General features: G+C 45.7%; 1 protein-coding gene across 1 annotated transcript in view; it reads right to left on the bottom strand.

The window, feature by feature from the left end:
• Positions 1–11,789, bottom strand: part of MTMR12 (myotubularin related protein 12) — a 37,340-nt gene extending 25,551 nt beyond the window's left edge. Inside the window, exon 1 of the mRNA XM_069963136.1 lies at positions 11,640–11,789. Within this exon, the coding sequence (XP_069819237.1) occupies positions 11,640–11,714 (75 nt within the window). The 5' untranslated portion in view covers positions 11,715–11,789. The remainder of the gene's footprint in view (positions 1–11,639) is intronic.
• Between the last annotated feature and the right edge of the window lie 3,177 nt (positions 11,790–14,966).

The following is a 14,966-nucleotide window of genomic DNA, read 5'->3' as shown; positions in this document are numbered from 1 at the left end:
AAGTAGAAGACAGATCCAAACGGTAGTGACGAAAAAAAGTGTGAGGAGAAGACCAAGTGGCAGCCTTACAGATCTGCTCTAGAGAGACATCTCCCTTCTCTGCCCAAGATGTTGACACTGCTCGCGTGGAGTGAGCCTTAAGAGAGAGAGGAGGCGAAAGACCAGTGGAAACATAACATAAACTTATGGCCTGTCTGATCCAGTTTGCTAGCGTACCTCTAGCCACCTTGTTCCCTTTATTGGGACCAGAAAATTGTACAAATAAATTTTTTGACTTCCTAAATGGTCTAGTGATGTCTAAATAGGCAAGGACTGCCCTCCTAACATCTAGACAATGATACTCTCTCTCCTCCTCATTTGTGGGCTTATCAAAAAAGGAAGGCAAAACCACTACTTGGGACCTGTGAAAACTTGAAGCAACCTTCGGCAGGAAAGCTGGATCTGGGGTAAGTATAATTCTATCCTCTAGAACCTTTGTATAGGGTTCCGAGGCCGAGAAGTGAATCATCTCACTTACCCTCCTGGCCGACGTAATTGCTACCAACAGGACAGTTTTTAGAGTTAGCAATTTTAGAGACGTCTCTGCTAGCGGCTCAAAAGGGGCTTTTATTAGGGCTGAGAGAACTATATTAAGATCCCAAGGGGCCACTCTATTAGTAATCTTAGGACAGAGTCTAGTTAAGGCCCTAAAGAATCTAACAATCCAAGGGTGTTTTGCTAACGGGTGATTGTATAATGCTCCTAGAGCCGAGACCTGTACCTTAAGAGTAGCTGCTTTTAGTCCTTTCTCAAGTCCTTTTTGCAGGAAGTCCAGAATCGCAGCCAGGTTCGGTTTGTCAAGGTCTATTGTCGTGGTGCCTATAAAAGTAAAATATGCCTGCCAAATCCTAAAATAAATTTTACATGTTATAGGCTTTCTACTTTTTTGTAATGTCGTGATGACTGCATCCGACAACCCTTTACCTTTCAGGATTAACCTTTCAAGAGCCAGGCCGTCAAGTGGAGCTTGTCCACTTGTGGATGCTGCACTGGCCCCTGAAGAAGAAGATCCGGACGGTCCGGGAGAACCCATGGGTCTGATATGGACATCTGAGTTAGGCAGGAAAACCACGCTCTTCTGGGCCAAAAGGGAGCCACTAGAATCACCCTGGCCCTGTCCTGCCTTATCTTCCTCAGTACCCTTGGAAGAAGAGGTAACGGCGGAAAGGCATACATTAGCCTCCACCTCCAAGTCTGTGACAATGCGTCTATTGCTAGAGGCTGGTCCCGGGGAGACAGCGAACAGAACTTTGTCACCTGCCGGTTGGCTCTTGTGGCGAATAGATCCACCTCCGGTATTCCCCATAAGTCCGTGATCATGTGAAAAACTTCCGGGTTTAGTTGCCATTCTCCCTGGTGCAGTGAATTCCGGCTGAGGTAATCTGCCCTGATGTTTTGTGTTCCTTTTAGGTGAACCGCTGATAAGGATAGTAGATTTTTTTCTGCAAAGGAGAATATTTTGTAACAGAGGTCCAGCAAAGCCGTACTTTTTGTGGTTCCTTGCTTGTTTACAAGTGCCACTGAGGTGGAATTGTCTGATAATATTTTCACGTTAGAGTTTTTAACATAATGTTTTGCCGATTTTAGGGCTTCTAATATTGCTGCTAACTCACGATAGTTTGAGGATCTATCCCTGAAAGATCCATCCCAACTACCCTGGAAGTCCAACTCCCCTAAGTGTGCTCCCCACCCCCTAGGGCTAGCATCAGTTGTGACCAAAATTGGAGAATACATATTCCAACCTAAACCTATTGTGAGATTTTTCTCTACTAACCACCAGGAAAGACTATCCGTGACTTCATGGGGAATGACTGTTTTTTTGTCTAACCCTTTGGGAGACCCATCCCACACCTCCAAGAGGCGTCTTTGTAAGGGTCTACTGTGGATTAGGGCCCAAGGTACTGCTGGGATGGCTGCAGTGAATAGACCTAATAGAGACATACCCTTCCTTATGGTTATTCTGGGGTTTTGTAGTACTGCGGTTACTGTATCCCTTAGTTTGCGAATTTTGTCTTCTGGTAGGTAGGATTTTTGAGAAGATGAGTCTAAGTCTATTCCTAGGAATCTTTTCTGCTGGGCTGGGGATAGAAAGGATTTTTCATTATTTACAATCCATCCTAGCTTATCTAGAATATCTAGGGTTCTCACTATTTGAGTATTTAGTTTCTGCTCTGACTCAGCTACCAGCAAAAAATCATCCAGGTATGGAATGAACAAACCTGGACCTTCCCGAATGTGCGCTGCCATCTCTGCGATTATTTTGGTGAAAACTCTCGGGGCTATTGCAATTCCAAAGGGAAGGGCCTGGAATTGAAGGTGACACAGGTTATTATTAATCCGTATAGCAATCCTCAAGTATTTTTGATATTGTTTGTGTATGGGTACATGCAGGTAGGCGTCTTTTAAATCAATGGAGGCCATAAAGCAATTTTTCTGTAATAAATTTATTGTGGACTTAATGGATTCCATTTTAAATCTCTGATACTTTAGGAATCTGTTAAGGGGTTTTAAATTAATAATGACCCTAAAGGATAAATCGGGTTTTTGAACTAAAAAGAGTGTAGAGTAAAACCCCTGTTCTATTTCACCGTGTGGCACCGGGACAAGCACGTCCTTATCAATAAGAGAAATAACTTCTTTCTCTAGAGTCTTAGCCCCTACTTCTCCCATTTGGCTCTTCGTTATTACGAATCGTGTGGGGGGTCGGGAGATAAAGTCAAAGTCCACACCTTCCTGAATGTATCTCAGGACCCAGGAGCTGCCACAGATCTTCTTCCACTCCTGGGCAAAAAATTTTAATCTACCCCCCACCCTGATCCCAGTATTACTGGGTAGATGGCTTCTTATAGGTATCGGATTTTTGGTTGAAGAGGTAGCCCCTAGATTTACCGTATCCTCTACCTCTTCCTCCTCTGTCCGATCCTCTTCTACTGAATCCACCCCTACTTTGGGGACGAAAAAATCTATAGGCGTTTGGTTGAAAGGAGGAGGGAAACCCCTTCTTTTTATCTCCTGCCTTCTCCAATAATTTGTCCAGTTCTGACCCAAACAAAAATTCTCCTTCACACAGAAAACTGCAAATTTTTGCTTTTGCAACTGCATCGCCAGACCAGTTCTTAAGCCAAATAGCTCTTCTGGCTGAGTTTGATGATGCTGCTGACCTGGCTGAGAATCTGAGCGCATCGGCTGAGGCATCTGCCAAAAAAGAGGTAGACTTCTTAAGTTGAGCCAGGGAGGATAGAATAGTCTCTTCTGACTCCTTGGCCTTAATTGCATCCTCCAGTTGTGTTAACCAGACTAACATTGACCGGGCAACACAGGTACCAGCTACATTAGGTTTAAACGTAGCCGTAGAAGACTCCCAGGCTTTTTTAAGGTAACCATCCGCTTTTTTGTCCATGGGGTCTTTTAATGTGCCTAGGTCTTCAAAAGGCAGCTGAGACCTTTTTGAAACCTTTGCAATAGCTGCATCTATCTTGGGGGGCCCTTCCCAAGATGGGACCTCCTTTTCGTCAAACGGATACTTCCGTTTTACGGCACGAGGAATAAAGCCTTTACGGTCAGGTTTTGCCCATTCTCTATTAATCAGTGCTGATATGGTTCTGTGCACCGGGAACACCCTTCTTTTCTTGGATTCTAAGCCACTGAACATGATATCCTGCACGGATCTCTGTTCCTTCTGCTCCTCAATCTCCATAGTGGAGCGTACCTCCTTAACTAGAGTATCCACATCCTCCACTGAGAATAAAGGCTTCCCGGAAAGTTCATCATCTGAATACTCCGCCTCTATCTCATCAATAACCCCCTCTTCAAACTCATTGTCTGCAAGGGCTACTGCTTCCTGAGAGGTACTTGGAGTAGCGGGGTTAGGAGCAGAAACAGGTGCAACCGCAGGAGATACCTGCACAAGGGATTTTTGGATTTCCTCTTTAATTAAATCCCTAAAAATAGAAAAAAATAATTCCTGAGAGAGCTGCCCTTATGATATTATTTAACATAATAGAGAAACAGAGAGAAGGAGAAAAACAGGAAAAAAGAAACCGTCTCACTTCATGGATGATAGAATAGAGGATATATTAGGTGTTTCTGCAGCCACCATCTTATCAATGCAGGATTCGCATGTTGGTCTGTCATAATCTGTAGGCAGTCTCCCCTTGCAAATTCTACACTCCTTCTTTGCAGGCCTAGACTCCTATCAAAACACATTTCATTCAGTAATGTAACAAAAAATACAGACAGATACTGCTCACCACTCTGTGCCTCCGTCTGTTACCCTGGATTTCTCTGCTGGCCCAGCAGCATCCTTCTTCCTCTCGCTCATGCTGGCTGGCACACAACAAACACTCTGAGATGCTGGCCACCACTCACTCCGGCACGATGTGCAGCTTTTGAATTCCCCGCCTCGCTTCCTGGTGCCCGGCGTCTGACGTCACATCCGCCGCGCGCTCCGAGAATCCCGTGACGCGTCACCGCGCGTCACTTCCGGGTATTCTCCCGCCGGCCGGATCAAGCTCCACAGCCCTGCGATGAGGCGCACGAGCGTCCGGCCGGCCTCCAGGACTGTGAGTGTGGGCTTATGAACCCAACTAGGGCCCGTTTGAGACTCCCCCTCGGCCGCACCGAGCCACCAGGGATTAGAGGGAGCTCCAGCATGCTACATCTCCAGGCTCCCTGCAGGGACAGGAAACCACTGAGGGTGGAGAGGAGGGCCTTTCCTTTTATTCTCTAGGTTTCCTGTCCCTGGGGGGCGGAGTCCCTCTCTCTGGTGGTGCTGTCATGTCGATGGGGAAAGTTATATAGATTTGTAATTTACTTCTATTAAAAAAAAATCTTAAGTCTTCCCATACTTATTAGCTGCTCTATGCCCTGCAGGAAATGTTTTATTTTCCAATTCAAATTTTTATTAAGAATTTTTCATATAAGAAAGACAAGTAGACAAGAGGAACATTTTCAAGGAACAAACCAGGGTGTACACTCGACAACTTCGACCGAAAGGGCCGAGGCCCGGAAATAATAGTGCAAAAGTATTACAGTAACATCAACATCCAAAATAGTGAATGACAAGCAGCTCAAAATCCGGCCCAACATGGGGGTTTCGTAAACTTGGATGTTTAAACAGAGGCCAACACTGCGGGGCCTAACGGCGGACCCGCAAGAACATAAGAGCTTATTGCACAAAACAGTAGCTAAAAACAAAACCATGAGTAAAGAATAAGAAGGGGGGAGAAATAGAAAGGGTAGGTAGCCAGAAAAGGGGAGGGGGGGGGAAGGTGGGTGATCCACGCCTGAGGAGTAAGCAGTGAGTGAACCGCCGGCTTCCCGGATGCCCCACAACACCAGTACCAGCGACAGGGTATGCCTAGAGGCCTACCCGCGACTGAGCGACCCGCTCTAAGGTTGCCCCAGCGCGACTGACCTATATCTGGGGGAAGCAAGAAAATCCAGCCATGCCGCCCAGGTGGATGTATAGGCAGAAATTTCGGAAATGTTTTATTTTCAGTCTGACACAGTGCTCTCTGCTGACATCTCTGGCCGAGACAGGAACTGTCCAGGACAGAAGAGGTTTTCAATGGGGATTCATAGAAAACCAAGACAGGAACTCTGAGATGGCAGCAGAGAGCACTGTGTCAGACTGAAAATAAAACAACATTTCCTGCAGGACATACAGCAGCTAATATGTATGGGGAAGAATTGAGAATTTTTAACAGAAGTAAATTACAAATATATATAACTTCCTGACACCAGTTGATCCGAAAGAAAAAGATTTTCGCTGGACAACCCCTTTAAGCAATATCCAATGTAGAAAGATCTCGGCACTCACGTCTTGCTGCAATTATATATTTATTTACTCATGTGCCCATAGGACGTTGCACGCGTTCCGGAACGCGTGCAGCGTCCTACGTTCACATGAATAAATAATGGTGTGAGTGCCGAGATCTTTCTACATCCAATAATGGCAGAGTCCCAGTGATGGCACCTGAACTTCTCATAGGACTGATGGGGTCCGGCGGTCACTGGCATCTCCTAGCAGTAAGCGGACAGCGCTACACTTTCACGACTCAATGAGCACAGTATCGGAGACTTGTGATTACCAACAACATTCATCTGGTGCCACCTTTGCCTCCACTCGCCCCCTGAAGTTTCTCTGAAGTTAATGATTAGCACAAATAATAATGTCTGTCTGAGAATTGTGAAAGCAAAGTCCAGAAAGTCTTAAGATGTCACGATAACATAGGAGACTGCTCACACCTCACCGATCACACTGCAGAACTTGTTTCCATACAGTTCCATAACGCCCAATAATCCAGTTATGGGTAATGCTGCACCCAACACCATTGCACTGATGGCACATTTTATAATACAATGTGCACTATATGGCGCCACTATGACAACCCCTATTCTGCCTTTGCAATTTCCGAGATGGTTAAAAAAAGCTCAACACATCAATAAACCCTTGAAATCTATCACTCTAAAAAGCACTGAGGGTCTGTTCAGATGCCGCAGCTGATGTGATTCTTGCCATAGTCTCCCGTCCTACCAATAGTAATTCACAATAACACTGAGCATTTTTTGGTTCCCGATGTGGTAAGAACCTCAAATGTCAGAATAGGTGAAGCCCTCAACAAATCGCCTCTGAGATGTTCTTGGTTTGGATGCTTCATGGCAATTTTCTGGTGCACAAAAGAGGTAAAAGCTACAACACAGAAAACCAGGGAATAAAAGAAAATCCTGCAGGACTGGTGAGGACTATAAGGGGGGAGGGGGAGGCAATGATGAAGGAAGACACTTTCACTATAGGATATTGACACAGACTGCGGCTTGTGAGCCCCGTGACTAATCCTCTGTGGTCATGAGAAGATAAGGTGACACATAACACTCTCTGTATTATGGAGGAGGACAGACCCTTTAAAGGGGTAGTTAAAAAACATTCTTTCAAATGAACTGGTGCAAGAAAGTGCCAGAGATTTGTAATTTACTTCTATTAAAAAAAAAATCCCAAGTCTTCCAGTACTTCTCAGCCGTTGTGTGAACTGTAGGAAGTGGTGTATTCTTTATAGTCTGACACAGTCTTCCCTGCTGCCACCTCTGTCCATGTCAGGAACTGTCCAGAGCAGTAGCAAATCCACATAAAAAACCTCTCCTGCTCTGGACAGTTCCTGACATGGACAGAGGTGGCAGCAGAGAGCACTGTGTCAGACTGGAAAGAATACACCTCTTCCTGCAGGACATACAGCAGCTGATAAGTTCTGGAAGACTGGAGATTTTTTTTAACAGAAGTAAATTACAAATCTCTGGCACCAGTTTATTTGTAAGAAAATAAAAATAACTCCAAAAACTATATAAGCAAATGAATATAGTTTTTATGGAGATATATATATCTTTGCATTGTCATGGCCTGAGCCCTATAACTTTGCTTCTGCAATCATTTACTACTGTCACTAAGATGGTAGGTGTAAGAGTCCGATCAGATCGCACAGGGGTCCAGCAGTGGTGGAGAGCCCCCTTACCACCTAGCTGCCACAGCTGCCATTGACCACAGCATCTTACAGGTTACCAAGCTGAAATCAGAGATATCTATGATCCCATCTGCTGCAGTGTTCAGCCTCGCTGTTCACCCCACTTGTTTTGCTGATCAGTGGTGATCTAAACCCCCAGAATCCACTCTTATGACACACAAGCATGCCAAACATTGGGAAGTGACTAAAGGGAACAGCAAAGACCCAGGAAAGAGGACGGCAGCTCTGGAACTGGTAACAAGGGATCTGTCAATCAGACATTTGAGCGGCTCGCACACCCACCCCGCTCCATAACCACGCCCGGATCCTTCAACCTGGCAAACAGGTCTTACCAGGACATCAACACCGGAGAAAGTTTCACAACAAACAAACTCCTCCAACTTTATTCTGCAGATGTGCCACTTATAATAGGGGCGTCTTCTTATGTGGTAGAGGAGTATATTGCCCCTGGGGTCCTCTGTGCTGCGCATGATAGAATGGAGAATAAGTAACACAGTGTTCTACTGTGGTTGTCTATGACTATATGGAGATCAGCAGCACAAGGTCACCATCACTAAGAGAGTCTTGTAGCATAGTGAGCGTCACATGGGGCCAGACCTGTCATTACTGCTGTAATCTCTGCTGAATTCTTCTATTTATAAGGACAGGCCTTGGCTCGGCCTCCACCGTCACACTTCATTACTCCAGCCGAGTGGGGGTCGCGGGGTGGTGCTCCGACAGTCACACATGGCAGACACGCTGTGGACTATGATACAGATTTGTGCAAAAAGTAAAATCCGCAATATATTAAATCACATGCAGAATATAGGAATTCTAAATTCCGCTACACAGATTCTTTTCCAGAACCTGAACCGCTGAAACATTCAGCACAATTCTATGGTGTAATAATCTGCTGCAGGTCAATCCTGTGGACAATTCACATGTCCCTGCGCAATAGACGGGCTCAGGAGTTATTGATCGCAGCGGGTCTCACTACTACAATATGAAGATACAGCTGGGGAGAGAGACAATATTTTTGCTTCGTTCGGAGTCAGAAAAAAAGGAACAGACTCAGACTGCGTTTGCATATGAATTTTATAAATGTTACTTACTAATATTGTCTATGTTCTATCAATTTAAGCCCCTTATTTATTAAAAACTCTCACATACATTTAGTTTCCTCCATATATGTAATAAAGCATTGGCCCTATTAGATATGGGTGGTCAGGGAGAGGTTGGTGGTCACTATTTGGCAGTTTGTTTCTGAGCTGGAAGAGTCCATTGTGTGTGTGTGGGGGGGGGGGGGGGAGATCTGTGCTGTTCTCTTCCTGGATGCTGGATGACTGTATATGAGCAGCAGTGTGATATGAAGATATTCTACAGATGAATAGAAGAAACAGGAGAAGCCATAAGTAGTATAGCAGGAACCTCTGTACTCAGTGTGGTGTTTTCTCTCTGGGAGGAGATTGCGTGTTTTTCTCTAGTGTGCTATGGCTGCAGCAGGCTGCGTGTGTGTGCGTGTGTTTGTGTGCTATGCCTACAGCAGGAGGGGTGTGTGTGTGTGTGTGTGTGTGTGTGTATGTGTGTGCGCTATGCATACAGCAGGCTGCGTGTGTGTGCGTGTGTTTGTGTGCTATGCCTACAGCAGGAGGGGTGTGTGTGTGTGTGTGTGTATGTGTGTGTGTATGTGTGTGTGTGTGTGTGTGTGTGTGTGTGTGTGTGCTATGCCTACAGCAGGAGGGGGGGTGTGTGTACGCACACGTGCTATGGCTGCAGCAGGCTGTGTGTATGTTTGTGTGCTATGCCTACAGCAGGTGGTGTGTGTGTGTACGCACACGTGCTATGGCTGCAGCAGGCTGTGTGTGTTTCAGAAAGAGAGGCAGAAATGAAAGGGGTATTTTGGGCAACGGCGAAAAATTCAGGAGGGACAGTGGGTGGTGGGATCATAATAAAGTAGTCCTAGTTACTCGTTCCCATGCCCCTACAGTGCAGCGTCTCGGCTCATGGTCCCCTGCCGGGCTCCTGATCCTGTGATGTCACAGCCCCACTCAGCCAATCAGTGACTGAGGCGGGACACAGCTGCAGTCACTGACTGGCTGAGCGGGTAGTTCTCAATCTTTTCATGCATGCACTGTAGCATCCAAAGCGGCACAGACGCACTGACGCTGTCCAGCCTCTTGTCCTAAGCGAACGTGTCAGTGCGCATGCGCCGTCTTCACCCAGCATACGTTACTCCTCATTTATGTGGTGCAAGTGCTGCGAGACTGGATGCAAAGTGGAGCCCGTAACTCTCACAGTGCTTGCGCTGCATAAAAAAGGCACATGCAGCAAAAGATGATGAACAGAACTACCCGCTCAGCCAGTCACTGACTAGGCTATTCAATCTTCTTTTTTAGCAAAATCAAGGCACCTGGCACATTTTAGAACATGTGACTGCGGGGTTTTTTTTTCGGGGGGGGGGGGGGGGGGGTTTAAGCGGAAAACAGTATTGCTTTAAAACACCCACAGGAGATGAACAGAGTGCAACCTAGAAGGAGGCAGCCACACACCCCACAAATAGAACGGCCAGCACTCCAATAGCACTGTTCACACTATGAAGATTGCACACTGTTGTGGTTATTACAGACAAAACCAGAAAAGCCCAGCTGTAGGCCTGATGCGAGCCCAAGAGAGACCATCGCTAGTATAGGAGCCATCTCTCTGAGGTCGCATGGTAAGATGGTCCACTCAATTTGATTTGATATTGGGTACAAGTACTCATGTCTTGTGGGTCACTAGGCAACAGGTACATAGTGTCAGGAGGGGGTATGATGGGTAAGAAGATGCGTACATAGTGTCGGGAGGGGGGTGTAATGGGTAAGAAGATGGGTACATAGTGTCAGGAGGGGGTGTGATGGGTAAGAAGACGGGTACATAGTGTCGGGAGGGGGGTGTGATGGGTAAGAAGACGGGTACATAGTGTCGGGAGGGGGGTGTGATGGGTAAGAAGACGGGTACATAGTGTCGGGAGGGGGTGTAATGGGTAAGAAGATGGGTACATAGTGTCGGGAGGGGGTGTGATGGGTAAGAAGATGGGCTGTGATACATGAGGATATATATATATAGATATGGGGGCAGTGGGCTGTGATACATGAGGATATATATATATAGATATGGGGGCAGTGGGCTGTGATACATGAGGATATAGATATGGGGGCAGTGGGCTGTGATACATGAGGATATAGATATGGGGGCAGTGGGCTGTGATACATGAGGATATAGATATGGGGGCAGTGGGCTGTGATACATGAGGATATAGATATGGGGGCAGTGGGCTGTGATACATGAGGATATAGATATGGGGGCAGTGGGCTGTGATACATGAGGATATAGATATGGGGGCAGTGGGCTGTGATACATGAGGATATAGATATGGGGGCAGTGGGCTGTGATACATGAGGATATAGATATGGGGGCAGTGGGCTGTGATACATGAGGATATAGATATGGGGGCAGTGGGCTGTGATACATGAGGATATAGATATGGGGGCAGTGGGCTGTGATACATGAGGATATAGATATGGGGGCAGTGGGCTGTGATACATGAGGATATAGATATGGGGGCAGTGGGCTGTGATACATGAGGATATAGATATGGGGGCAGTGGGCTGTGATACATGAGGATATAGATATGGGGGCAGTGGGCTGTGATACATGAGGATATAGATATGGGGGCAGTGGGCTGTGATACATGAGGATATAGATATGGGGGCAGTGGGCTGTGATACATGAGGATATAGATATGGGGGCAGTGGGCTGTGATACATGAGGATATAGATATGGGGGCAGTGGGCTGTGATACATGAGGATATAGATATGGGGGCAGTGGGCTGTGATACATGAGGATATACACATATGGGGGCACTGGGCTGTGATACAGGAGGTTATATATATATATAGATATGGGGGCACTGGGCTGTGATATATATATATGAGCACTGGGCTGTGATATATATATATGGGGGCACTCGGATACCGGCACTACCTGGGCTCGGAGCGGGAGGAGCGGGCACGGGTCTGGCAGGATATGACAGGGCGGTACTCACGCTGCCCCCGGTCACTCACCTCAGGCGTCAGATAGGACACGAATGACGGCGCTTTGGGAGACTTGGCCGCCCCTCCGGACCCCAGCCCCAGCATGTCCCCGGCGGCGGCCGCTGCTCTCGCTGTGCGGCTCAGGTACTCACACCCAGGCGCCGCCCTCTCCAGCGGATACATTGACCACGCCTACCGGACTGTCATTGGGCGTCAGCCTCTCTCCGGCTAGGAGGGCGGGGCCTGGTGTTACTCACCAGAAAGTCAGAACGTGATTGGGCACGGAATTTGTCAGTCAGAGACGCTGATTTTGTTTGTAGCGATAGTCAGGATGTGACTTCTGATTGGTTGGGACTGAGAGGGCGGAGCTTTCCTTAAAGGTATACTACAGAATTAGAGATATTTGGTCACGGAGAAGGGGAGGTTATCAACTGGTGCAAAGGAAAGTAGATCAGTACCCAGGGCAAAGCTATTACACAAATAAAAGAGAGAAGAAAGAAACTGCAGTTTCTTAGCACCAGTTTGATGCATGTCCCTCAGTATATATGGGCAGTAAGGATATATGGCAGAGGCTGCAGAGCTGCTTGTAAAGAGCAAGAGCCTTTCTTGTACAAATGGGTGTGGTCTGTAATGATGAGTGTGTCCTGTATTCATGGGTGTGGCCTTCATACATTACTCCAGCCTATCTTGTACAAATGGGTGTGGTTTGTGTTCATGGGTGTTGTAGACTGTAAGCCACGCCCTGTACGTCAGTCAAATAAGGCCAGGTAGAGCTAGGAGGTATGTCACACCGCCCCCTGGTCACATTTGAATATAGAAAAAAACACAATTTTATATGGAAACATAATTTTGGTCGGTATTTGGTCAGGATTTTGGCTAGTATTTGGCCAAGATTTTGGTCAGGATTTTGTCTGGTACTTGGTCAGGATTTTGGTCAGGATTTTGGTTGGTTTTTGGTTGGTATTTGATCAGGATTTTGTCTGGTATTTGATCAGGATTTTGGTCGGTATTTGGTCAGTATTTGGCCAAGATTTTGGCTGGTATTTGGTCAGGATTTGGGCTGGTATTTGGTCAGAATTTTGGTCAGTATTTTGGCTGGTGTTTGGCCAGGATTTTGGCTTATATTTGGTCAGGATTTTAGCTGGTATTTGGTCAGGATTTTGGCTAGTATTTGGTCAAGATTTTGGTCAGGATTTTGTCTGGTACTTGGTCAGGATTTTGGCTGGTATTTGGCCAGGATTTTGGCTTATATTTGGTCAGGATTTTAGCTGGTATTTGGTCAGGATTTTGGCTAGTATTTGGCCAAGATTTTGGTCAGGATTTTGTCTGGTACTTGGTCAGGATTTTGGTTGGTATTTGATCAGGATTTTGGCCGGTATTTGGTCAGGATTTTGGCTGGTATTTGGTCAGGATTTTGGTCGGTATTTGGTCAGGATTTTGGCTGGTATTTGGACAGGATTTTGGTCGGTATTTGGTCAAGATTTTGGTCAGGATTATGGTCGGTATTTGGTCAGGATTTTGGTTAGTATTTGGTCAAGATTTTGGTCAGGATTTTGGTCGGTATTTGGTCAGGATTTTGGCTAGTATTTGGCCAAAATTTTGGTCAGGATTTTGGTCGGTATTTGGTCAGGATTTTGGTTGATATTTGGTCAGGATTTTGGTCAGAATTTTGGTCAGGATTTTGGCTGGTATATGCTCAGAATTTTTGTTGGTATTTGGTCAGGATTTTGGCCGGTATTTGGTCAGGATTTTGGCTAGTATTTCGTCAGGATTTTGGCTGGTATTTGGTCAGGATTTTGGTAGGTATTTGGTCAGGCTTTTGGCTGGTATTTGGCCAGGATTCTGGCTGGTATTTGGTCAGGATTTTGGTCTGTATTTGGTCAGGATTTTGGCTGGTATTTGGTCAGGATTTTGGTCGGTATTTGGTCAGGATTTTGGCTAGTATTTGATCAAAATTTTGGTCAGGATTTTGGCTGGTACTTGGTCAGGATTTTGTTCAGTATTTGGTCAGGAATTGGTCAGGATTTTGGTCAGAATTTGGTCAGGAATTTGGTCGGTATTTGGTCAGGATTTTGGTCTATATTTGGTCAGGATATTGGTCGGTATTTGGTCAGGATTTTGGTCGGTATTTCGTCAGGATTTTGGCTGGTATTTGGCCAGGATTTTTGCTGGTATTTGTTCTTGATTTTGGTCAGGATTTTTGCTTGTATTTGGTCAGGATTTTGGCTGGTATTTGGCCAGAATTTTTGCTGGTATTTGTTCAAGATTTTGGTCAGGATTTTTGCTTGTATTTGGTCAGGATTTTGGCTGGTATTTGGCTAGGATTTTGGTCGGTATTTGGTCAGGATTTAGGCTTGTATTTGGCCAGGAATTTGGTCGGTATTTGGTCAGGATTTTGACTGGTATTTGTTCAGGATTTTGGTCGGTATTTGGTCAGGATTTTGGCTGGAATATGGTCAGGATTTTGGTCTGTATTTGGTCAGTATTTTGGCTGGTACTTGGTCAGGATTTTGGCTGGTACTTGGTAAGGATTTTGGTCAGGATTTTGCCTGATATTTGCTCAGAATTTTGGTCAGTATTTGGTCAGGATTTTGGCTAGTATTTGGCCAAGATTTTGGTCAGGATTTTGGTTGGTTTTTGGTTAGTATTTGATCAGGTTTTTGGCTGGTATTTGGTCAGGATTTGGGCCGGTATTTGGTCAAGATTTTGGTCGGTATTTGGTCAAAATTTTGGTCAGGATTTTGGTCAGTATTTGGTCAAGATTTTGGTTAGTATTTGGTCAAGATTTTGGTCAGGATTTTGGTCGGTATTTGGTCAGGATTTTGGCTAGTATTTGGCCAAGGTTTTGGTCAGGATTTTGGTCGGTATTTGGTCAGGATTTTGGTTGGTATTTGGTCAGGACTTTGGTCGGTATTTGATCAGGATTTTGGTCAGGATTTTGGCTGGTATTTGGCCAAGATTTTGGCTGGTATTTGGTCAGGATATTGGCTGGTATTTGCTCAGGATTTTGGTCGGTATTTGGTCAGGCTTTTGGCTGGTATTTGGCCAGGATTTTGGTTGGTATTTGGTCAGGATTTTGGTTAGCATTTCGTCAAGATTTTGATCAGGATTTTGGTTGGTATTTGGTCAGGATTTTGGCTAGTATTTGGCCAAGATTTTGGTCAGGATTTTGTCTGGTACTTGGTCAGGATTTTGGTAGATTTTTGGTCGGTACTTGGTCAGGATTTTGGTTGGTATTTGATCAGGATTTTGGCCGGTATTTGGTCAGGATTTTGGCTAGTATTTGGTCAGGATTTTGGTCGGCATTTGGTCAGAATTTTGGCTGGTATTTGGTCAGGATTTTGGTCGGTATTTGGT

This window comes from Dendropsophus ebraccatus, chromosome 3 (genome assembly GCF_027789765.1).
Source record: "Dendropsophus ebraccatus isolate aDenEbr1 chromosome 3, aDenEbr1.pat, whole genome shotgun sequence".
Taxonomy (NCBI): domain Eukaryota; kingdom Metazoa; phylum Chordata; class Amphibia; order Anura; family Hylidae; genus Dendropsophus; species Dendropsophus ebraccatus.
This window is presented reverse-complemented; position numbering and strand designations above follow the sequence as displayed.